Source organism: Amblyomma maculatum, chromosome 3 (assembly GCF_055883805.1).
Source record: "Amblyomma maculatum isolate TAMU_Amacu chromosome 3, ASM5588380v1, whole genome shotgun sequence".
Classification (NCBI taxonomy): Eukaryota; Metazoa; Arthropoda; class Arachnida; order Ixodida; family Ixodidae; genus Amblyomma; species Amblyomma maculatum.
In genome coordinates, this window is record NC_139346.1 from 52,138,149 (window position 1) to 52,163,191 (window position 25,043).

The following is a 25,043-nucleotide window of genomic DNA, read 5'->3' on the forward strand; positions in this document are numbered from 1 at the left end:
TCGTAGGATTATACTGGAATGGAAAGGGATCTGTTGCAAAATTGTAGAAAATGTTTTCTTCTTAATTTCTCGCGTCTGGTGCATATGAAAGCAAGATATGGTTTATTGCTAGTTATTGCTTTCTTTATTGCTTTCTATGGTTTATTGCTTTCATAACTATGAAGCTCTGTGTCAGGTGTGGGTGTGTCTTTTGCAAAGACGGCCTAAAATGCATGATTTCCATTCCTCGATGATAGGTTTGACAAAGTTTAGTTTGTTGTTTTTTTCAATGTTCCAATCATTCTGCAATTTCACTCTCAAATTTCTTTGTAAAAGCTTCTTGGTATTTTTATGCAGTATATTCAACCTCTGTAATTTAGCATTCATCATCATCATCATCATCATCAGCCTGATTATACCCACTGCAGGGCGAAGGCCTCTCCCATATCTCTCCACTTAACCCGGTTCTGTGCTAGCTGCATCCACTTGACCCCTGCGAACTTCTTAATCTCATCCGCCCACCTAACTTTCTGCCGCCCCCTGCTACGCTTTCCTTCCCTTGGAATCCAGTTTGTTACCCTCAGCGACCATCGGTTATCCTCTCTTCGCACTACATGTCCTGCCCATGTCCATTTCTTCTTCTTAATTTCCACTAGAATGTCGTTAACTTGCGTTATTTCTCTGACCCACTCTGCACGCTTTCTATCTCTTAATGTTACCCCTACCATTTTTCGTTCCATAGCCCTCTGGGTTGTCCTCAACTTAAGTAGAACTCTCTTGGTTAGCCTCCACGTTTCAGCCCCATAGGTGAGTACAGGCAAGATGCAACTGTTGTATACTTTCCTCTTGAGCGATACCGGTAAGCTGCTAGTCATAATCTGCGAGTGCTTGCCAAATGCGCTCCATCCCAATCTTATTCTTCTTGTTATTTCCTTTTCATGGTCCGGATCTGCGGTTACTACCTGTCCTAAGTAGTTATATTCGCCTACTACTTCCAGTATTTCGCTACCTAATGTAAACTCCTGTTCCTTCCCGAGGCTGTTGAACATTACCTTAGTCTTCTGCATATTGATTTTCAAGCCTACCTTTCTACTTTTCCTGTCTAGGTCATCAATCATTATTTGCAGTTCATCTCCCGAGTTGCTTAGCAAGGCAATGTCATCAGCAAATCGCAGATTACTGAGGTATTCTCCATCTACCCTTATCCCTAACTGCTCCCATTCCAAGTCTCTGAATACTTCCTCTAAACAAGCTGTGAATAGTACTGGGGAGATTGTGTCTCCTTGCCTAACACCTTTCTTTATGGGAATTTTGTTACTCATTTAGCATTGCAGCTAGGTTAACCGGTTATTTCTCTTCAGCACCTTTGAAGACAGCTGTCCAGCATTCATAAAGTGCACGGCTTCTGACGACAGGAACTTCTTTCAAGTCATAGAAATAAATGAGACTCACAACCATTAGCTATCTAAAGTATGCATATATATATATTGAGCGCACAGTGGAATGGTGTCAGCACACCGTTAGAAGAGGTCTTGTAACAACAATCGCCCCCTGAGGTGGTCGTGCCATGTAACCACAAGCACTGACAGAACTCTTGATCATGTTATGTGATGATGCTGCCCTTGCAAAAATAAAGGTACACATTTCAAAACATCCAGTGCACCACTTGACTATTTGCCACCAATTTTTGTGCAAAAATGTCTTTTTCATCCATGTTAACCAGCATGATTAACAAACATACCTTGTGCACAAGCCAAAAGTGCCACGAGGCCACACAATATGGCAGGAGCTGCTAACTCGAGCTTGCAAAGTTACATCTTGAAATTTGTTCTGAGACGTTTCAGCTCCAAGTAAGAAAGGTTACTCCTAAGCCATGTAGGCATATTTGTACAGTTTGGTTAACACAAGCCTTACAGAGGTCTCCGTCAAGTTGTCTTTCACATAACACGGCAGCCTATGACTGCATGCTAATGAGTATGTGTGAGATAACAGAGACATGAATTAAGGAATTAGTGATTAAGTATGTAGCAAAGGGCATATACAGTTGTGAGCAAAAGTGGTATACTCCACACGCTGCAAGAAAACTGCCCACCAGATTTTTCCGACAGAGAAGCAGTTATTTCTGAGATATGCATTACGTATCCTCCTTGATATACTTGCCATCTTGCCCAAGCAATTTTGTGTGGCACATTTTGTTATGCTGAAAAAAATGAATCGTTATGGTTTGCGTGGAGTATACCACTTTTGCTCACGGGTGTACATTAATGGGAATCCACAGTGGCATCCGCAGACAAGAGTCATTAACACTGGCACATCATACCCTTACAGGTGGAGGTTAGGAATCTCCCTAATTTTTGTCTACTCAAAGCATAAGTCATTTTCTTCGTTCTTCTAGGTAAGGAGGATGTCAAAATAATAGCATCAAGAATGCCTAAGACCATCAATTACGAGGAGGTTGATCTCGTAAATAAATATTTCACAAAATATGGGTGACTAGCAGTGCTAGCAAAAGTCGAATCTTAGCGGAAAGGCATGAAATTGAAATGCAACGAATGCAGAGATGTGTTGCGAGACGATCAACTGTCGTGTGCGACATCTGTCTCCGTTAGTTTGATCAAGTGATTGGCCAAAGTTGATGGAGCTTGTGGTCTTGTGAGAAGTGCAGTGTAGTAGCATAGATGCAACCTTACCCATTAACAATTTGAGTGCCGTAAGTGCATCATATTGCTTTTGTAAGATGTTCATAGTTTTCATGCAAACATTGTGAGAAATTTCCTTTTAGTGAATGTTTGCTGAAATGTGAATATAATGTGCAATAAAACTAGTGTTTTTTGCTATTTCCTTTTTCATGTATACATTAGTTCTGCAAAGAACTCCACAGGCTTGAAGGAAATGTAATGGCATGCTTTTTGTTACTAGAGCCCATCTTGTTGGCTCAGTAGTTAAGAGCGCTCGGCTGTTGAACCCATGGATGCAGATTTGATTCCAGCCGCAGTAGGCATTTCAGTAGAGGCAAAACAATAGGCTATCATGCACCGTGTGGTGCCATTGCTTGTAAAAGAACCCCAGGTGGTTAAAATTATACCTGAGCCCTCAAATATTGCGTCCCTTATAGCCATAGTTGTTTTGGGATGCTAAACTATATATTATATATCACATCACTGTCTGTGTAAGATGCTATTCATAGTCAATTAATCATACACAAAACGACCAGTTTTTTCTGGATGGGACAGCATGTGTTCTACAATTTTATTTTAGCCTTCATGAAGAATGCCACATTGGCTCCACACGGCCTTCTGTCAACCCTTGGTATGTGTCACAATCCCACGCCCGATTATGTATTTGTCTAAGGGCACCTGTGCATGCATGAAGGGGAACATTACGTTCTATTTGTCAGAACTGAAATACATCCTTTACATCACTCCTGTTATTCAACTGCTTGCTATTTGAACTGTCCAGCATTGATGCAAGCTTCAAAGAAGTGCTATTAGCAAATTAATCCAAGAACTGCTTCGGTTTTATCTTCAACAACTGTTCCAGAACCATAATTAGCCAAATGTTGCACAACATGAATGAGAGGTTACAAAACCTAAATAAATGCACATCCTACAAATGGTATGTGGTGTCACATCCTAAAGTGACATATACGAAGAATACTGCAGTGGAGGGTTCCAGATTAACTGCTTGGGCTTTGTACCTTGCATTGACATATCGCAGCAAATAGATGTGTTTGCATTTCGCCTCCACCAAATTGTGGCTGCCATCACTGGGGTTAAATATCACGATGTCGGGGTAAGAACGCAATGCTAAGACGTCGCAGTGTGTAACCTCTCCAGCATTACAGCTGTCACATGCAAGGCAGATATTCATGTTCAGCTTTGGACAGACAAGCTTAACGTGTACCATTTCCGTTTGCCTAGCTTGACAAAGCAAGAAAAAAAAAATTAAGGAAAAGCTAAAAAAAAAAACACAATACAGGACTAGTCATTAACACATATAAAGCACATTTGTTCCTTTATTAATGATGGAGTGGCCTTCAATAACAGCAAAAAGCCTGAAGGAAGGTGCTGTGCCTGGCAGCTATTATTTTCACCTGTAGTAATGCGCATCTTGGGGGTGCTGAGCACTTATTTTTCTGTCCACTCCAACATGCGGAAACTACATCATATGTGCATTCCCAACTTTGTGCAACGCCAGGTTAAAGTATTGCCGTTCAATGCTTTTTGCAAGCTTCAAAACAATAGGCGTGTACTTTGTAGAAATAGCCCATTTTCCGAGTTTTAAGCTCCGTAGTGCAGTCTGATAAATTGTCGATCACAATTATTCTGGTCTGACTGTTGCACAGCGCGCGTCAATAAGATTACGACGCTCTCTTTACGCGACATTTTCGGACTTTCCACTGAATAAACACTGACATGCACGTGGAACATCGGCGATCATAAGCAGGCGTCCGGGCCTCGGGCTGGCCGTCATCGATACCATATAGCCTCAGCGATTACATATGCGCTTGTGCTTCTCTGCCGTGGCCCAATACACGTAAACCTATCAGGCCATCACGTAGTCTATCACCCATTGCTAGAATCACACATCCGAGGACCTCGGATCCGTTCTGGTTTTCCGACGTATCCCGGAGAAAAAACGCATCGTGTCCGCCGGACGTAAACACCACCGATCGGGTCCGTGAGATATATTTCCCGGATCTGTCAGGCTTTTCCGACAATCGCGAAGAAAAACACGCTGAGTACGTCGGGTGTAGTACCTTTAAAGCCATTGATCGGGTCCGTCCGACGTATGTACTTTTAGCCACAGCCTTTTTATATTCACTGCACAGCTACAGCAAATGTATGTTGAATCTGTTTGAGGTCTAGAGAATTCCCCGCCCGTCGCGCCTGCCGAGGCAAAGGTGTGCTCCACTGCAACAGGGATGTTTGAGGAAGACTAGATAACTACCGAGCCTGAATTTCTCCTTACGAGAGTACTTTCGTGAGTTCTAGATTAGCGCCAAGAGTGCGGGCACTTCTAAGCGGTCACCATGTGCAAACAGATGCAAACCAGAAATGAACCTGAAAAAATTCTGTCATTTCACGGTCAGTGTCAATATATGGTTCACGTGTACATAATCATATTTATTTTTTCAAGTGTCACCATAAATCTACTTGGTACCAGATACTTCTATACTATCGCAAACAGGGCTTTGCTTGGTAAACCTGTTTGCTCCAGCCTCACAGCTCTGCATCAGTACAAGGCACAACCATATCCGCACTGGCAGTGCTGCTTCCAATGTGCAGATCCTGATAATTAAACAGCAAATTATTATTCCACGCCCACTATTCTGATTTTCACTATGATATGCATGAGATAATTACAAGGGATCTGTAGGCTCTTGTTCAAAAAAAAAAAGAAGTTTGAGCCAGAAAACCATTGACAGATTTCATTGAAAACACCAAAGAATAACTGCTTTCAGATGTAGATAAATGCTGCACTCAACATTAATCACCATTACTCTGTCTGGCAGCATCTCCAGTGTATAATTATTCTAGTAGTATTTTGTAAGAAAGCAAGCTTTCATTAGCATTCATCCATTTCACTTCTCAAAGCAAAGAAAAAACAATCTTTGGACAACACCGAACCTAAATTACATGTCGACTTTGTTATTCGAGATGGTTTGATTTGTAGCAATGCACTGCTAACCTATGGAAATATTGTATAATGCAGAAATACCTCCTCCCTCTAGCAATGCACCACATGGATAAAGCAGAAGCATAAGAACAGCAATGGAACAGCCATTAGCAAGATAAAAAATAGAACTTGTAGATGCAGTTTCAGCTTGAATTGTCTAGGTACTGCATAAAGGATTTTAACTGTTGATAATTTCACAATTAAGAAATAAAATCTGCACCTGCTTCAAACCAAAACTTTTTGTGCATAAATCGAATGCACTGCATAGAGAAAAGGTGTACCAACTAAGTTTGTTCTACAGCATGAACAGCTTCTTTGTTTCAAAACAAAGAAAATCTTACAAAACATACTGCACAACTCCTGAAAGAATGCTTGTGTCCAGGACCTAATTCAGAGTGGTTAGAGTGCTCGACTTCTGTGGCCAAGGATGCAGGATCAAATCACAGCCACGGCGGCCTCTTTTCGAGAGGCAAAAAGCAAGGCGCCCATAGGCTGTGTGATGTCAGTGACGTTAAAAAACCCCAAATGGTCTAAATTTTCTGACTCCTCCACTACAGCATCTTGTACAGCTTGAGTCGCTTTGGACGTTAAATGCCACAAACCAACCAACAAACTCAGAAAGCACACAATTAAATGTGGTGCAAACCGTAAACAGCATGGTTTTGTGATTTGCATTCTGGCACAAAAAGGAATTTTCCCCTTAATAATATCAGGATATACAAATAAAATGGTCCGTTTAATTAGCTGATATGGATTAGAAACATTATACTGTTTCATTTTAATTAGTGCCAAAAAACTTATGGTCATGAAATTCAGTAGCTTTAAAAGCTCCATGATAAAATCTTACCTACAGACATTACGTTTCAAAAGAAGCAGAGTTTTTATGTGCTGCAAAATGCTAGTAACACATATTCAAAAACCCTAGATGGTCGAAATTATTTCAAATCAAACACAAACTGCGTCGCAAAACCTGTATGCAAGTTAGAGATAAGTGCGACATGCCGTGTTGTCCCATATCATTTCATATTGCTCTGTTTCAACATGAAAAAGAAGAACACAAGTTAGAAAGAGAAGGCGTGTCCCTGCGATCATTTAAATTGGCTTGCTGCATTACAAAAAGTCACCCTGTGTACCAAGCTTCTGCAACTTAGTAGCAAAACTGCAAATACTCTTCTAAGGATGCCAAGCTAGATGCACTTCACAAAAAAACTAACCAGCAATTCTCGCACCTAGTTTGTGCACACCACTGCATATGTTGTACATAGGTGCACTCTTTGACACGGTCAATATACCTTCAGAGCCAGTTTACTGCTGTGTGCCCAGGATAACGCAACCTTTACATTCACCACTGTTCCCAAGTTTGGACATCGGTCATAATCGTCATAATTAGCCAGACTATACCCACTGCAGGGCAAAGACCTCTCCCCTATTCCTCCAATTTACCCGGTCATGTGCTAACTGCATCCACTTAACCCATGCGAACTTCCTTAACCACTTCCACCCACCAAACTTCCTGTTGCCACCTGCTACGCTTTCTTTCCCTTGGAATCTAATCTGTTACCCTTAACGACCATCGGTTATCCTCTTTTAGCACAACCTGCCCTGCCCATGCTCTTTTCTTTATTACTTCCTCTAGAATGTCATTAACTCGAGTTATTTCTCTGACCCACTCTACGTGCTTCCTTTCTCTTAACGTTACACCTATCATTTTTCGTTCCATAGCCCCCTGCGTTGTCCTCAACTTAAGAAGAACCTTTTTACAGGGTATTCTGTGCAACACAAACACACGCAAGAAAGAGGACACCATGGGCGCCCATGTTGAACTCTTTCTTGTGTGTATTTGTATTGCACTCGATACCTTGTAATTATGTGTGACAGCCAACTAGCTCAGCAGTTAACTCTGTTAAAGAACCCTTTTCATTAGCCTCCACATTTCAGCCGCAAAAGTGAGTAAGGTAAGATGCAGCTGTTGTATACTTCCTGGGTGATACCGGTAAGCTGCTAGTCATAATCTGCGAATATTTGCCAAATGCGCTCCATCCCAATCTTATTCTCCTAGTTATTTCCCTTCCATGGTCTGGATGCGGTTACTACCTGTCCTAAGTAGATATATTTCAGAAGGGTAGATACTTGGGCTTGTTGGTACATGATCGAAGGGAACAAAATGTAGCGCACCAAGACAAGGACAGCGCTGTGTGTGTCTTCTTTCTCTGTCCTTGTCTTGGTGCGCTACATTTTGTTCCCTTAGATATATCTGCCTACTACTTCCAGTGCTTCGCTACCTATTGTGAACCTACCTTCCCGAGGCTGTTGAACATTACCTTAGTCTTCTGCATATTGATTTTGAAGCTTACCTTTCTGCTTTTCCTGTCTCGGTCATCATCCTTCTTTGCAGTTCATCCCGTGAGCTACTTCGCAGATTACCGCGATTCGAGAATCGCAGATTACTGACATCCGCCCTTATCAACTGCTCCCATTCGAAGTCTCTGAATACTTCCTCTTAGTAAGCTGTGAACAGTACTGGGTAGGTCGTGTCTCCTTGCATAGTACCTTTTTATATGGGAATTTTGTTACTTTTTTTATGCAGAACTATGGTTACTGATTGAACGGATAAAACTGCGTCTGCGCCTTGTTTGTGCCTGTGTGTTTCTTACGTCCTGTCTATTTTGCGCAGTTTTACCCGTTCAATAAGTATGAACCAGCCAGCCCTTCAGAGTGTATTACTTATGGTTACTGTACAGCCGCTATATATATCTTAATCCAGTACTTTTACAAACGGCTCGTCTGCAACCTGATTTCACAATGCCTGCATGACTCTCGAGGTTTTTACTAAGTCAAATGCTTTTTCGTAATCAATGAATGCTATGTATAAGGGCTGGTAGCTTAATTGGTTATTATATTCCTAGCATTTTGCTATCACCTGATTGATGATATGGACATGAAATTTTCGAAAACCTGCTTGATCTTTTGCTTGATTGAAGTCTAAGATTGCCGTAATTGTGTTAGCGATTTTGTGATTACGTTAGTAAAATCCATTATATGTAACAGATAGTAGGCTGATTGGTTTGCAATTTTGAACGCCGCTACAATCCATAATTTCAAACTTCCCGCGTCTCGGCGGCCGATGGTACTTCTGGTTCATATTGATTGAAAATAAAAGAAAACTTATGCTCCATTTTTGGCTTTCAAAACTTTTCAAAAACAGGCTCACTTTTTATTATATTATTAATAAAATGATTGTTAATTATTGCTGCACTTTTGTATACAATACTACGATACTACTACTCACAAGTAACTGCTTGGCAGTTCGCATGTGTGTGTACAGGTATGGTACAGGCGCTGGTCACTGGTGTGTATCAACGGTCAACGGTCTGTGTGGCCCACGGCCTATTGTATGTTGGGTTATCTTTGTGCTTTCTGCCGTATTTTACTTCTGCCGGCGTGCCATGTTGGCATCAGCTGCTCCCTGGCCACAGCGCGCGTCGTTTACTAACAGCGGTGGATCCGTCCTCGTCTCAAGTGTTTGTGTCGTCTCAGTATGTAGTCGAAGGCAGCGGGGAATACGTCAGTGGTAAGCCTTTTTCCACTTCTGTATGCTCTCAAGCACTGCTTACGAGTAATAGGAGGTTACGCAGAACAGTATATTGTTTTTAATTTCCGAAATTTTCATCGAGATACTGCTTGATAAAAGCGCAAAAAGAAATTATTTGAGCTCTATAGCCGCAAGTTGCTTTGTCTCTTGTCTTTTCACCGCTGTGCAAGGCGCCGTCGACGCTTTTACCCACGACCTACTGTATAATGCTTTTACCGCTGCTACCAGACGTTATTGTTCTTAAGTAGGGTCTGCATTTCAGGCAAACATCGGAAGATTAGTCGAACAGGTGTTCATGAGACTCCCCCACCCACCTCATGCGAACAGGCACCCTCTGCGCGAGCGCTCACCGCAGCTGTGTGCACTTCGCACTGTCGCGTGCTCTGCTCTTCGGATAAGTGTGCTATTACATGCCAGCTGTGCTCTGCGGTGAAGGGGCGCTAAAAGGCGACGCAACTTGCAGCAGTGAGCTCGACATCGAAAATTACTTTCTCTCTTAAAGCAACAGTTAACGCGATGAAAAATTCAGAAATGAAAGACAATAAGCTGCTCTACCTAGCGCCTTAACGTTCGTTCTTTTTTTTACTGCAACCCTTCCAGGCTGACACCAACATGTCTTCATGGTTCAACATGCACTTCTTTCTGCAAACTGTTTTCTATTTCGATATACACTGATTTACTAGATGTAACATTGGTTATAAATGACATCTAGGGAAGCAATATGGCTATTTTCTAATTCCCAAAAGCTTGTTGATAGTTGTAACGAAATGAAAATTTATGTACTTTGAGGATTTCTTACACAATGTTTAAGGAAAGATTTCGAATATTTTGAATGCTTTATTGTTTATTGAATGTGATACTTGGTTTCTCGCTTTTTTGAAACATTTGAATTTTACTCAACTCAGAAAAATGTTTTGGAGCAATTTTAAGCTTTCAAACATGCCTTGGGATGAGTCATCGGGAATGTTTTTGGACAAATCAGGTTGAGTGCAGCCTCCGGGACGTTTGGTGCAGAACGACCCTTGTTAGTTTTATATATCGGAAGAGCTCAGTCAGCATGCCTGTACACAAACAAGAGGACCTTTTAAGGAGGAAGTTTTAACTCATTTTTGTCTGTATGCTTATTGGAAATAACATGTGGAAGGGAAACAGTTTCAAGACAAGACACGAACTTATGTCATGTAGCTGCACATATTTATCCCTTACCGCTTATAGTTTTTGTGATTGCATATTTGGACCTAATATGACAGAGTCTGAATTCATAACTTTGCCATTACGAACAGCTCAGCAAACTTGGGCAGAGTGTTGGAGCAGTTTCACGAATTCTATACATCATGCACTTGTGTTCATTTTGGATATCGTACCATATTAGTTTCTATCCACTGATATGGTTAAATTAGATTTTCTTGTTTGCCAGGCATTTAACAAAAGCTTCTATGCGAGCTCTTCTCATGTCTTTTGTGTGTTGTCATGCAGAAGGTCTCAGAGAGCTGATGGCTTCTTTTAAGATATCGTGGACCCCAGTGCCAAGGCTGATTCTTGGCAAAGTCACCAAGTCTGCTAAGGTAAGGATTTTTCTGTCATCACGCCATTACCAGCTGCGCTCAAAAGAGCTGTACATAATAGGTAGGGTATTTATTAAGTGCAGTTTTATTTGTGATGTGGTCCAGTTGGACAGTCCATTTCTTAAAACTGTAGCCTATACATGCAACACTTACTGTCTGGATGAGGGACCAATTCAAAAGTGCTTTGCAAGATGAGGCTAACATGTGTGCAGTATTAGATACATTGTGACCCTCTAAATAGTGAGTGAAAGTGCATGAGCAATATCACTTGGGGTTCATTTTATTATAATAGTATGATTAGCTACCACCTCCTTGAGAATCGTAAAGGTGCTTGCTGAGTAACGGTTTTGCATTATGGGGTCATTGCAAACTGGCTATTTTAGAGAACCGGTATGTCTACAGAGCAAGATTTATTGAAAGGAAAATAGATAGGTCAGCTGACTACTATGAGGGTGGCAGCAGAACGCTGGAGCTGATCAACTGAAGAATCTATTCAACTGCACGCTAATCTGTGAGCGATTTATCTTCTTCAAAGGCCTCATAATGTCCAACCGGAAAAGGAAATGGAAGTGCCAGGCGAATCACATTGAGATGGAGAACATCCTCAAGGCATTCAAATCTTTCAAAACTCCCGATGAGGTATGTTACATTCATAATTTGTCACCTCCTTGATAGTCAGTAAAGGGTGGTGTAGCAGCTTATGGGGTGAGTTGGTGCATAATACTCAGAATTGCAGTGAAGCCTAGACAAACACATAGAAACAAACACGAAACAGGCACACACTACAAACTGTAATACAAAACTGTACCCGAATTTCCTCTTGCACACTCGGCCACAACTTCCTCCTCTACTCTCAAGTACAGCACACTCGCACACATCTTCTATCCCAAGCAGATATGTCTGGCCAATAGTAAATGTTAGCAAGGTAGCATCCAAGCAACAAATACAAGACCAAGACTGTCACTCACATCTTCTAACAAGAGTTAAAACTCCCGCCACATAGGCACAAACTAAAAAAAAAACACACATCTGCAGCTGCCAAGAATCAGGTTCACATTCACGCACAATACATCTAAACAATGAGTCTGGTTTGTGAGTTTCAACACAAAAGACATATGAAGGGAACCCTTATTTGAATCGCTGATTGCCTTGCCCAATCTGGTCAGCTGCAGTTCATTTCTTCTTTACAAGCATAAAATTCTTTTTAATTGCCTAAGGTCTTCTTATTAGGCAAGAGTCGGAATAGGATTGGCAGAGAAATTTTTGAGGCGTTATAGATACAAAAGAAAGACAGCACATGGTCCATTGATGCCTCTTTGTCCTTGTGCAAAAATGAAATTTCAGTTCTTGAAGGCTGTTTATGAGTTGTTGCTAGGGATGTGTGGTGCATGAGGAATGCTTTTTGGATGAGCTTGAAGACTTACTGAGGACTTCTCGGAAGATGAGCCGGAGCTGTGAAGCCCCATTGTTTGTCAGTTTAAAGAAGACAAAGGTTGTTCCTCTAAAAAATCAATGACTTTAAATACCTTCTGAGGAATAACCTTCGTCTTCTTCAAACTGACAAACAACGGGGCTTCGCAGCTCCGGCTGGCCTATGCAAAGAGAAGGCAACCCAGGAAATTAAGAATTTTATGTTTGTGAGGAAGAAAGCTGGTGCAAAAGCAGTGGTGTTTTGTAATGAACTGCAGCTGACCAGATTGGCCAAGGTGATCAGCAATTGAAAGGAGGGTTGCCTTGATGTGTTTTTTTTTCCGTTGAAACTCAGAAAGCGGACACATTTAGAGGTATTGGGAGGGGATGTGAACCTAATTCGTGGCAGCTGCAGATGTTTATTTTTTGTTTAAGTTTGTGTCTGTGGCGAGAGTAGTGACTGTCTTGTTTGGACGATGTGAGTGATGATCTCGGTTTTGTATTTGTTGCTTGGACGCTACCTTGCTAACAGTTATTGTTGGCCAGACATATCTGCTTGGTATAGACCAGATTTTTTTACCCTCACGCGCAGGCTGCCAGCGCGCTCCTGCTCTAGACACCAGGCGACGTATGTATGGGGACTGCGGGACCGCAGATCACGCAGGCGCCTCGCGTTGAATATGCGTGTTTGTGAGCAATCGTCAAATTCTGTAGTTAACGAGCTCTACCACTTACGCATGTAGGTGTGTGCTGTGCCTTGCTACTCACATTTGTCCTTGTCCTACATAATACTACAGCAATTTGAAACGCACTGTCCTCTTGACGCAATATACGAAGGTAGGCTACCATGCAGGTTGCGGACTGTAAATCAGCGTTCATGCGCAGCAGTGGCGTATTTTTTTTCTCGGACTGCCCTTCACAAGCATTGAATGCATATTTCCTGCTTTTTTACTTCTTTGATTCTGCGAATTTCGGACCAGACTCCATGGTGTGAGATGTAACCGGATTGGCGAGCTTCACGCTAAAGGTTGCTTAGGCAAAGCGTGTTTTCGGCCACCAGTGGTTCGTCTTTGGCTTTCATTTGCCATTCCTTAACGCGAGTTTAAGTCCGATTATAACAGACTCTTGGGCGAGTTGGGCAATCCACAAGTGCAGCCAGCGCAAAAAAAAAAAAAAAAATGTGGAGCTACGTTTCCGATGTTTTTTTTTTTTTTTGCTTGGGCGGTCTGCACTCCCACTAACAGCAATTCAAAATTTTATTTCCTTATTTCAAAGAGCCGATTTTTTTTTTGCTTGGGCTGTCTGCACTCCCACTATCAGCAATTCAAATTTTTATTTCCTTGTTTCAAAGAGAAGTCTGCATGAACAATGCTTGAGTGTAGTAGCTTTTTGTGATTTCTGCCTAAGACTCAAAAACATAATTTCATTACATGCTATGACCTGGCCGAAATGGCTAAACAGATCTTTCATATACACCGAAAGCATCTAAATAGAGAATATTCGTATTCAGCCGCTACTGTGTTATTTGTTCAAAACTTGAAAGAAATAGAGAAACTGTGTAGTGCCCTCCAGCGAGTGGCTCTGTGGATAGGGCTCTCAACTGCTGAGCCAGAAGACATGGGCTCGATCACGGAAGCTATGGTAGCTATTCGATGAAGATGAAGCTGAAGGCGCTTGTGTGGTGTGCGATGCCAGCGCACGTTAAAGAACCCCAGGCATTCATTAACTTTCCGGAGCACTTCACTACGGCGTACCTCATAGCAGATGCCACTTTTGGATGCTAAACTTCATATACCACATAAAAACAGTTGTCATGCTCCAGCTAGTATTTCTTTGCTGAAGTTTCTTCCTTTGGCGTGTATGACAATGTACGTGCAGGATAAAAAAAAAGTATCATGCTTGACATGAAGGCACTACTGTTTAATAGGTGCTAGATTATCCAGCGATGAAAAGAAACGATCCTAATGCTCCGTTGTTTATAAATAAAGCACAACAAAACTTGCGTGCTGTTAGCTTGTCGATTCCGATGAACGAACCGCGATAATTTGTTGGTGTTACTGGCACAGTCGTTGATCGTACATCAGCTGCCTTCATCAATAAGGCACCAGACAACCTGCATTCACTTTCATCTCGATGTATACTGTATTCTTTTAAGTATAAGTGATTGCATTGTTTATTACCTACTGCGATCATTCAGTAGCTCTCTTCGAGCCATCCTACAGTGGCATCCACCTACCATTTTGGCATAATCGAGGATGCACTGCTCAATTTTTTTTTCAAGGAATGGGAGGATGTAGTCTTGGAATGATGTATATTCATTCTTATTGAGTTTATTTTTGTTCTAATTCTCTTGTTTTGGAGGTTTTTTATATGTAGACATTTTAGCAGCAGCCTACATAACCACAGATAAAGCCTTCAGAAATGAAAATATGCACATACTGTTTACTTCCACAAGGCTCAACCTCATTACTGTGTCCATAGAAGGCACCCTAAATATTCTTGTTTGATGTTTTTGGACACTTCGTAAATAATGTTTGATAAAACTGCCACATACTTGTTTATCAAACAGAAGATAGTCGATGGTCACTTAGGGCGACAAATTCGATTCCAAGGTAACTAAAGCATAGCAGGGTGCAGCAGAAAGTTGGGTGAGCGGATGAATTTAAGAAGTTCACAGGGGTCAAGTGGATGCAGCTAGCAGAGGACCGGGTTAATTGTAAGAATATGAAAGAGGCCTGCAATGGATATATCTCTGCTGATATAATTTTTCCAGACCTGCTACTAGTGTTGCTTTACTGTCTATTACATACACAACATAATGCAAATACCTTGTTGCCTGCTTTTTGTCCTTTTGTTCATACATGGCTACTTTATTAGAAGTAGGTGCCGTACATGTTATTGTCATTGCAAAAGGTATCTGGAGCGCCACTTGCTAATGTCAGTCCATACAAGTATCTCATATTTGACCTGTATTTTTCACCTTCCCTTTCAGTCAACATGGCTCATGCGAAAGTTGGCAGCCCCCCCCCCCCCCCCCCTCCCACACCTCTTCGCCTCGTGTTCAGCTCTTTGAAGTCACGGGAAGAAATTTAAGCCCCTAACAAAGCTAGAAGGCTGTGTCTTTTGATCGTTCAAGAGTATTAGTTAACGTGTGCATGTTGTATGATGTGACATGTTCTGCTTATCCTATTTAATGCAGTTACATATGGCCTGGAAAACTAAAACAGCACTTTAATATGGTGTGGTGCTAGCACAGACTTCATATATTTTGACAAGTGCATGGCTTTAAGGCATTTGTAAAATGAAACTATCTAGAAGTATCCTGTTTACTCGTTTATAATATGCATCCATGTATCACAGCAAGAAAAAAAGTGGAATGCCTTGAATTTTTCTGGGCACTGGATTTTCATGGCCAAATCTCGATATTATGAATCATGTTGGGCTAAAATGGTTCATTATTTTGAATTATCACGGTACTGAAAAATTAGTGGCTATAAGGGAGTGATCTAATCTTGGTATGAAAATGATGTATCTTGGCAGTAGAGACATGCATAAAAGCCAGATCTGAAATGAAAATGTTTCACGAACTTCAAAGCTGCTTCCTTTGAAGAAATAAGTTATTTTCTTCTACTGCATGCAGCACGCGACTGATTAAAAACCTCTATACCTTCCGCTTTGTGCAATGCTTCATCGGGTGCATACTTCATTGCACCGCTCTCTCTGTTTGCTAACATATTTATGTTAACGTGTTTGTAGTAACGAGATTTGAATGTACTTGAATGAAAATCTAGCTACTTGGAACAACCAGGTTTATTGCAACCGCTCATCACTTGGAGTGATATAAATGGTGTCAAAGGATGATTTGCCTTTCTGACAGGTGGCTGGCTGTTCGCCTTCAAAGTGAAGTTCATAATTAAGAATCTTGATTGGCTTTGAACACTCTGCGTTAACCCTTTCTGCAGTCTGTTCTGTGCATGAAATATTTAACTTAATACCCCGACTCATCGCCCTGCTCCCCTTAATCAAAATATTCAGGCAAAACCGTCATTGCCAACCTCTAGGAAGAGTCAGTCACAGGCCGAAGACATTCTCGCTAATTTTTTTTTTTGCTTATTACGCACTTTATCTGCTTTCGGTATAGCCCCTTTGCCTTTTGGTTGCTGTTTTTCTTGTATTTGGTATTTGTTTGCGTTTTCTTTGGAACCAGCATTGCTTTTTGTTATGTGTTTGTACTGCGGTAACTTTTGGGCATAGGCTTCCAATTGAGCTCTTCCGGAGCTGCACTTGCACGAGACAAGCTGTAAATTTCATAGACAGTAAAACATTGTTTTGCGAGTCTTCCGAGCAAGATAAGATCCCATAAGTTTGTTTTGTTTGTGTTTTGTGGAGTTCAACGCCCCAAAGCGACTCAGGGTATGAGAGACGCCGTAGTGGAGGACGCTGGAAATTTCGACTACCTAGGGTTCTTTAACATGCGCTGACATCGCACAGCACACGGGCGCCTTGCTTTTTGCCCCCTTCGAAAAGCGGCCGCCAAGGCCGGAATTCGATCTCGCATCCTTGGGAATAGTTGTCTGCGCCACCCCGGTGGGGCATAAGATCCCATGATTAAGATCGTCAAACCGCACTAGATGCAGAAAAAAAGGAATGAATATTCTCTAGATTTTGGTTTTTTATTCAGTCCCGGAAGTTTGAAAAATTAACCTCCTCGGGTTTATGGCTCACATTCTTTTTTTTCTTAGTGTGATAGCATGCCTTGCAATACAAAATGCTTACTTACAAAAATAGGTACATGCCAGATTTTTAAAAGAAATATACTAAGTGCCGGTGATAGATGGCCCTTTCTAGATTTCCTTTGGATCACATTCATACTGTCGATGTTCACATCTTTTCATTTTTTTTGTGCCGAGAGTAATGTTTCCTCCCTGTTTAATGGCTCCAAAACTTCATGCTGCTGCTAAGTGCAGCTTTTTTTCCGTTCAGCTGCTCCAAATATGGATATTACTACTCCAAAAATTAAGATTTTGCTGCTCTTAAAATTGTTACAAATCCTATTTCAGCTGTTACATCCCTGCATTTCTGTACTCTATTCTTAATTTTTACCCAAAATTAATTTTTCTCCAAAAAAGGCACACTTCACTATGTAGTGAATAAAGGGGGACGGAATGGAATCCAGTCTTCAGGCCACGAAACGCTTGTAATTGTTTCAAGATTTTTTTTTTTGTCTTCCTCCACTTGCGAATGCAGAACTCTTCGATGTCATTTTGTTTTGCTGCAGCTTTGTTGCAAATTTCCAGTGGCTATAGACCAGATTTATAGCTGCTCCCGGGCGCGGCCATTTTTTGCCGGCGCGCCGCCACGGGGACACTTCCTTGGGGACTGCGGGACCGTGCCTGTTCAGTAGCCATGTTCAGCTAGCGTTCGGGAGCTAGACAAAATTGCCAAAAATATTTTCATGGCGTGATTGTGTTGGAGCAAGTTTATTTTCATTGTCGTAAAGTTAAAATCGACTAGTTATTAGTGGGATTTAGTACTACATTCACGTTAACTGTGTTTGATGCTCAGCATGCAACTGCGCTATAATGCTGTCATTTTGGTGCCTTACTGATGACAAAATGGCTGAACAATTGCAAGCATTACTCTTGCACCCCGCTGGGGTGGCGCAGTGGTTATGGCGCTCGAATACTGTTCCCAAGGATGCGAGATCGTATCCCGGCCGTCAACGGCCGCTTTTCGATAGAGGCGAAAAGCAAGGCGCCCGTTGTGCTGTGCGATGTCAGTGCACGTTAAAGAACCTTTAGGTGCTCTAAATTTCAGGAGTACTCTACTGAGGCGTCTCTCATAGCCTGAGTCGCTTTGGGACGTTAAACCCCACGAACCAAACCAAACCATTACTCTTGCATACGACGCGCATATAATTTCATTTCTAGTGAGCTCTTCCTTCATACCAGCCATTTCGAACCTCACCAATTGCGCTGTGCTGTTGTTAGAGTGGTGTGTGCCATTAACACCAACAAATTATCGCGGTGTGCGCATCTGAGTCGACAGGCTAACAGCAGGCAAGTTTTTTTGTGCTTTATACATACCACCACATTAGGATCGTTTCATTTTATCCCTAGAAAATCTAGTGCCTATCAAACAGTAATGCCTGCGTTTCAAGCATTTTTGTACATGCCAAAGGAAGAAACTGCAGTAAAGAAATGCTAGCTGGAGCATGACAACTCTGTTATCAAAGGTATATGGAGTTTAGCATCCAAAAGTGGCATCGGCAATGAGGTACGCCGTAGTGAAGTGCTCCGGAAATTTAGCAAATACCTGGGGTTCTCTAACGCGCGCTGACACCACACAACACATCACATATGACATCACAAGCACCTTCATCTTCATCGAAGAGCGGCCATAGCTTCCGTGATCGAACCCACGTCTTCTGGCTCGGCAGTGAAGAGCCCTATCTACAGAGCCACCACTAGAGGACACAACACAGTTTCTCTATTTCTTTTAAGTTTTGAACAAATATTAACACAGTAGCAGCTGAATACAAGTATATTCTATTTCAGTGCTTTCAGTGTGTGTGAAAGAGCTGTTTAGCCATTTGGGCCAGGTCAAAGCATGTAATGAAATTGTGTTGTGTTTCGGGGAGATGCTGACAGCAAAAAGCTATTCCGCTCAAATGTTTTGCACGCATACTTTTCTCTGTAATAAGGAAATAACAATTTGTATTGCTTACAGTCAAATTGCACACAGCACCATAAAAAAAAAAAAAACTTTTGTGCTAGTATTTTTTTTTTTCGCTGTCTGCACTCTCTTGGATTACCAACTCGCCCATGGTCAGACTTACACTGCTGTTAAGGAACGGCAAACGAAAGCCAAAGACAAACCACTGGTGGCCGAAAACGCGTTTTGCCTAAGCAACCTTCAGTGCGACGCTCTCAGATCTGGTTACATCTCACATCATGGAGTCCGGTCCGAAATTTTACATTCTCATTCGCAGAATAAAAAAAGTAAAAAGCGAAACGTGTGAATTATGCGAAGGGCAGTCTCAGCAAAAAACGCCGCCACTGCACATAAACGGCGATTTACAGTTTGCAACCTGCATGGTCGACTACCTTCGTATATTGCTTCAAGAAAAGAACAGTGCGCTTTAAAATGCTGTTGTACTCTCTGGAACAGGGACAGGTATGAGTAGCGAGGCGCAGCATACACCTCCATGCATAAGCGGTACAGTGCGTTAACGACAGCATTGAAGAATGATCGCTCACAAACACTTATTCAACGCGGGGCATCCGCATGACCCACAGTCCTGCAGTCCCCTGTCACGCGCGCCTGACAGATGTTGCCTAGTGTCGAGAGCAGGAGCGCGCTAGCAGTCTGCGCGTGAGGGTAAAAAAAAACTGGTTCGTAACCTTTAGCTTGTTTTTCGCTGTGAAAGACTGCTGCCGAGTCGCACTCATGGCACCAAAACAAAGGCTATCGGTGCAAACTGTGTTGATAGGGTGTTGAAACAGTACCTTGCAAAAGGCCTAACAACTGCTGGCAGAACAAAGCGACCAATGGCATGGAGAATAAAGACTATGCTATGGATGTGGATTTGCCTCTGCCTTCTGTTGGCTCCTTATCTGTTTGACAAGCGTTGATGGCTATGGGAATGGCGGACTACATGGACTACATTGTTGTGCAGTGACCACTGCCTCCCCCTTCCCCCTGGAAAAAATTTGCAGTTAACCTGCACCCCCAAACCTGCTTTATAGTTAAGGTAGGTTCTAGAGCTGTGCACAGGCTGGGGCTGCTCAGAAGCCCTTGGGCTTGGTCTGGGCCCAGGTATATTTATCTTGGGTGGGCCGGGCCGGACACCCTGATCACGAACACATGCAACATCTGCAAAAGTGCGAATACAGCCATAGTGCGATAAGTGTCTAGAATGCACAGCATTTTCCCGTGCCAAGCTGGATGGGGAATGTTATTGAAGCAATATTAAGCCATTTAAAGGAGCTAACATTTAAGTCGTAACCATGTGAAGCGACAATCCTTGGCGATGAGTCGTGCCATCACTGCGCTAACTCCTGTCGTTGCCACTGGTGCACACCGCACAAACGGGACTGCAACAGAGCAGCGCATTTTCAGCGTTTCTCTGTTACTGCTGCCTCGCGGTTTGGTCTAGGGAAGTACAGTTAGGCTAATACTCCATTTCTAACACTTAACAGCATGAAGTACGATATAACACTGATGAAATTTCATGTAACACATCTGGTTTCTAATGGAAACACCACATTGGTGCGTGGTGTGCTCCTGCACATCGATGCAGACTTCCATTGCAAGCAGTGACTTCGTCCAGCTCCTTTCGAAAGTAAACAATATCTAGCCACTCTATAACCTTTGTTTTCTCTTATTACCCTACCAATCAATCGACTCGATGCCCTCGTATGCACATGGACGAAATGAAGTGATCGTCTGCAGGATCTTCCTTCGTCCAAGACGGATTATAGAAAAACTTGTCGCAAAAAAGGCCAAAACGGAAGTTGAATACCTCAAAGCCTTCTGCAATTGGCTGTCTGCGATCTGATTCCGGGCAACGACTGCTGAACTCAAGGATGCAGGATCGAATTCTGGTGGCAGTGGGCACTTTTCAAAGTTTGTGAAAAGCAAGGCGCCACTGTGCTGTGCGATGCCTTGCATGTGGAAGAACCCTAGGTGGTATAAATTTCTGGAGCCTTCCACTGTGGCGTCTCTTATAGCCTGAGTCACTTTGTGATGTAAACCACATAAATAACCACTGAAGTACTTTTTGAACTCATCTTAGTGTTGCAAATTCTCATTATGGATGACTGTGCCTCTTTTTTCCACCCTCTATATATACATATTTTATGTGTGCCAATTTTGTGCTTGCAGGTTCACTTTGGGTCGAATCTGTACATCAACGAGAGAAAAGTTCAATTTATCACAAGCAAGAAAAATGAGACAAAAGTGGAGCGGGAAATGGTGATGGTATTTCTGGACACCTGCGGAGTTGAGAGAGAAGCCTCACGGGCCAGCATTGCAGAAGGACTGCAGGCAGTGTTCCAGAGATGCCGGCAACCCCTAAAAAAGTGATGGTAATCATGACTAGGTTTCGTTTTATGCTTGTTGCTGAAATCAATGCTGCAACAGCTGTGCCAATTGTGCCATTTTGATACAGCAGCATAATTCTGCGTGCGCAAAACTTGCTGAATTTGCACCAAAATGCGCCGAACGGCCGCAAAAATTTGCCATGCTCGAAGACAACTTTCTGCGACCGTGATATAGCCAGTCGTGACGTTTCAGACACTCCAGCATGTCACTGGCCTTTTATTTTTATTTTGAGATGGCTTCATGCCGTTCTAACGCCTACCCATATTTTCCTTTCTAGCATTCATGTGCTTCCTCCACTTTGAGTACGCTGAACTGTTGCGGTTTGAGGATGCTTCAACGCACGGGTCACAGTTCGTGCGGTGAAGTATCCTTTTAATGCATAGAGGCCATTTGTAACGAGGCACCACTGCTACTGCGTTGCACTGCTAAAAGGGGCGTGGTAGTATTTTTGATTTTGCAGTAATACTTCCATGCTTTGTTTTAAGCACTGCATGCTTTTAATGGGTGTATCTAGCTTTTTTTATGTCGCTTCTGGAAGTTTTCTGCATTTTGTTGCGGCTATTCATGTGCAGCAAGGTTGTTTTTATGCAGTCTAGTTGATAGACTCAAGACTCACTTTCCCGTCAGATAGTGTAGGAGATGCATCAGTTATGGCTTCTGTTGGTGATAATAAATTGGGGGGTGGGGTGGAGGGGAGGCATCGGCATGTCGGGAAACGCGCAGCAGCCAAATTTTGAATTCCATAACACCACAATGTAGCCCAAGACTGTCAGAAATAACATTTATGGATGCCGGAACATCTAAATTGCTCTGAGCACGAAGCATATAGCCTTGCTTGTACGAATATATACGACTTGCTTTCCTATCTGCTTTTGGCATTTGCCCTTTCGCCTTTGGGTTGCTTTTTTTTGTGCTTTTGAATGAAGATTTTTGTTTTTGGTACTGCGCTCGCATTTAAGCACAGGCTGATAGCAGGCTGATGGCTTTGAATCTCGACTGGAGCTGTCGTCGCGCGACACAAGCTATGAATTTTGCAGACAGTAAGATATTGTTTTAAGAGTCTTGCAAGCAAGAATCTCTGAATGAGATTGTCAAACCGCGCTAGATGCAAAAAAAAGCACATTCTTTAGCTTTTTGTATCCTTTTTTTTTTGAAAAATTAACCTTGGTTGTATGGCTAACATTCTTTTTTTGTTTGATGCCACGCCTTGCGGTACAAAATGCTTACAGAAAGAGGTGCACGCTAGATTCTCGAACGAAATATGCCAAGCGCCTGTAATTGGTGGCCCTTGCTAGATTTCCTTTGGATCACATCCATACGGTCCGATATTCACATATTTTTTGTTTGTTTGCCCCGAAGGTAAGGTTTCTTCTCTGGCTAATGGCTTCAAAATTTAAATTCATTCTGCAAAGCGCAGGTTTTTTTTTCTCCTATGAGCTGCTCCAAATACGGATTTTGCTGCTCCAAAAATTGCTACAAATCCTATTTCTTCTATTGCACCCCTGTGAAATGAATGTTAAAATTAGTGGCAGATCAACAGTGTAATTCTGAACCATGACCTTAAACACCATTTTGCTTCTGTTACTTATGCATATCTTCTCTTTTTTTTTAAATCTAATAAAAAAGGTGGTCACTGAAAACCCAAGTGACATGTCGACTGCCAAAAGGATCTCGGACCGAAAAGCCATTGATGATATGTTTGCAGAAGTCAGTCGTGTGGGCCGTCAGAAGGAAATGTGTGAAAATAAAATTGCATATATCATGCGAAGCTCTACGTTACAGTCAATGGGAACAGGGCAGCACCCGCTTCTGTGCAGGGTGTGTTCTGTCCTGCATGCTAGTATCACGTGTGGTCTGTATGCTGGCTAGCTACTGCCAGTGTGCCAGCACAGTGTCACCCAGTGTGCCAGTGTCACCCAGTGTGCCAGTGTAGGCCAGCATGCCAGTGTAGTCCAGCATGCCAGTGTTGTCCAGCATGCCAGTGTAGGCCAGCATGCCAGTGTAGGCCAGCATGCCAGTGTAGGCCAGTGTGCCAGTATGCAGTGCCACACTGGTCCGATAATCAGGTATGACACTGGCCCAGTGTCTCCCAGTGGCACTGCGTTTTCCAATAGGGATACAATTTATGGGGGATTTAAGGAAAAAGTTGCACACGGCAACTTGACGGGCCTTAAACTCAGTCTGAGGGCAGCGGCAGCGGACACAGGCACTGATTCAGTAAAAACAAAAGAAACAATACATAATAAAAAAAGAAGAAATTATATAAAAAAAATTGAGCGGCTTTACTCTCCACTAGCGCCGCCTGACCACTGCAGGTTGCCTATACACGTTGAATGTCGTCCAACACGCTAAGCACGTCACCTTGGAAGCAGTTACAGAAACATTTGATTTATTTTTTCTGCAAGCTTCTAATAAGACTTGCAACGAAATCTCACTTCGGATGTGCCCATTAGTTCACACAAACAAGCAGTTAACAATTTCATTGTGTAGATAAACAAAAATGGCTAAAAAACGGCTTGATGCTTTCTGCTTCAATTACCATTACTTAGTCATTATTTGTGTACTGTTGTTTCGGCTCATTTTCTTTAAGAATTATCCGAATGCACTAACTCAGTTACAAACACGGACCCCTCACTAAATGTCGTTGCTTAGCTGTAGAGCATCGTTCATTGAAATTGTGGCGCGAAACTTTGAAGTGGCATATTATTGTGAAGTGAACAACGATATTGTGAAAGAGCGCAGAAATGAGAGGTCAGACATCACATTTAAAGAAACGCACAATTATTTCTTACCAGTTTATAGAAATGCTTTCACCCCTTATATGACAAGGGCGTCAGCACTTTGATCTCCAATGATCTGCTAGCGCTACTGCAATGCGACAAAGGTCCTTCAAATTTGTTGTGGTCGTATAAAAACAGGATTACATCGCACAGGGCGCCGTTAGCGTGGACAGCGCATGATAAATAATGCCAAAGTGTTAGTGTTACGCAGACTTGTTTTACTCTTTTAATGCACTGTTTGAATAATAGGAGATATTGAGCAAAACTTAACGTAAAAACCTTTAAAATCAGTTGGAAATAACAAATCAGCAGATTAGGAAAGAAGAGCTCTTATTTCTGGTTAGCGCCATCGTCATTTTGAACATGAAAGCATTGGGACCTAGCATTGACTATAAATTCGGTTTTAGTCCAATATTTGAAAATAGTTTTTTTAATCGATATTTATTGCCTCAGGGCATCAGTAGGGTATGAGATGAAGGATGAATAAATGATTAAATGAATGTAAAAGGTTGGCTGATTTTATGAAGTCCAGAAGTGAGCGATGATGAGGCCCCTGCATCCAAGTGACGAATGAGCACGATTGGTTGCTGAAAGGGCAGCTCTGCTCAGCTGCCGAATCCGTGTTGGTTTAGTGCTGGGCAGTCCCACAGCAAGTGGAGAATTTTGGCCTCAACATCTTCGTTTTTTATAGATCGGGCGCCCTGGACGGGGATACAAGTGTTGGAAGTATGACCACGTCCTAGTGACGGCTGGTGTAAGATCAACACCGACCCGGATCCTCCTAAGCGCAACCTCCTCTGCACGGGTGAGACCGCGGGGAAGGGATATCGCACACGGAGAGATAAGTGCACGTGTGCAACGCGGGAGGAGCTCCTTTCTTGACAAAAGGAGGGTAGTGTCGTCCACTTCGAGGAGCCGTGGGATTGATGGGTC

The 25,043-nt window shown here is 42.4% G+C and overlaps 2 protein-coding genes across 6 annotated transcripts in view; one reads left to right on the forward strand and one right to left on the reverse strand.

Moving 5' to 3' along the window:
- Positions 1 to 25,043, reverse strand: part of LOC146194756 (monocarboxylate transporter 9-like) — a 92,368-nt gene that overhangs the window by 63,769 nt on the left and 3,556 nt on the right. The window lies entirely within an intron of this gene.
- On the forward strand, positions 8,805 to 23,109 carry LOC146194757 (uncharacterized). 5 transcript variants are annotated; one of them, XM_084597533.1, is made up of 5 exons: positions 8,961 to 9,229; positions 10,727 to 10,815; positions 11,351 to 11,454; positions 21,112 to 21,314; positions 22,957 to 23,109. In XM_084597533.1, exons 3-4 carry the CDS (start codon positions 11,359 to 11,361, stop codon positions 21,310 to 21,312), a joined length of 297 nt encoding a protein of 98 aa, XP_084453659.1. In that variant the 5' UTR covers positions 8,961 to 9,229; positions 10,727 to 10,815; positions 11,351 to 11,358; the 3' UTR covers positions 21,313 to 21,314; positions 22,957 to 23,109. The 5 variants fall into 5 exon arrangements, 4 of the variants coding, with proteins under 4 accessions (XP_084453657.1, XP_084453659.1, XP_084453658.1 ...); XM_084597535.1 differs by lacking the exon at positions 8,961 to 9,229 and adding an exon at positions 9,313 to 9,715; XM_084597531.1 differs by lacking the exon at positions 11,351 to 11,454 and having other exon boundaries at positions 8,805 to 9,229.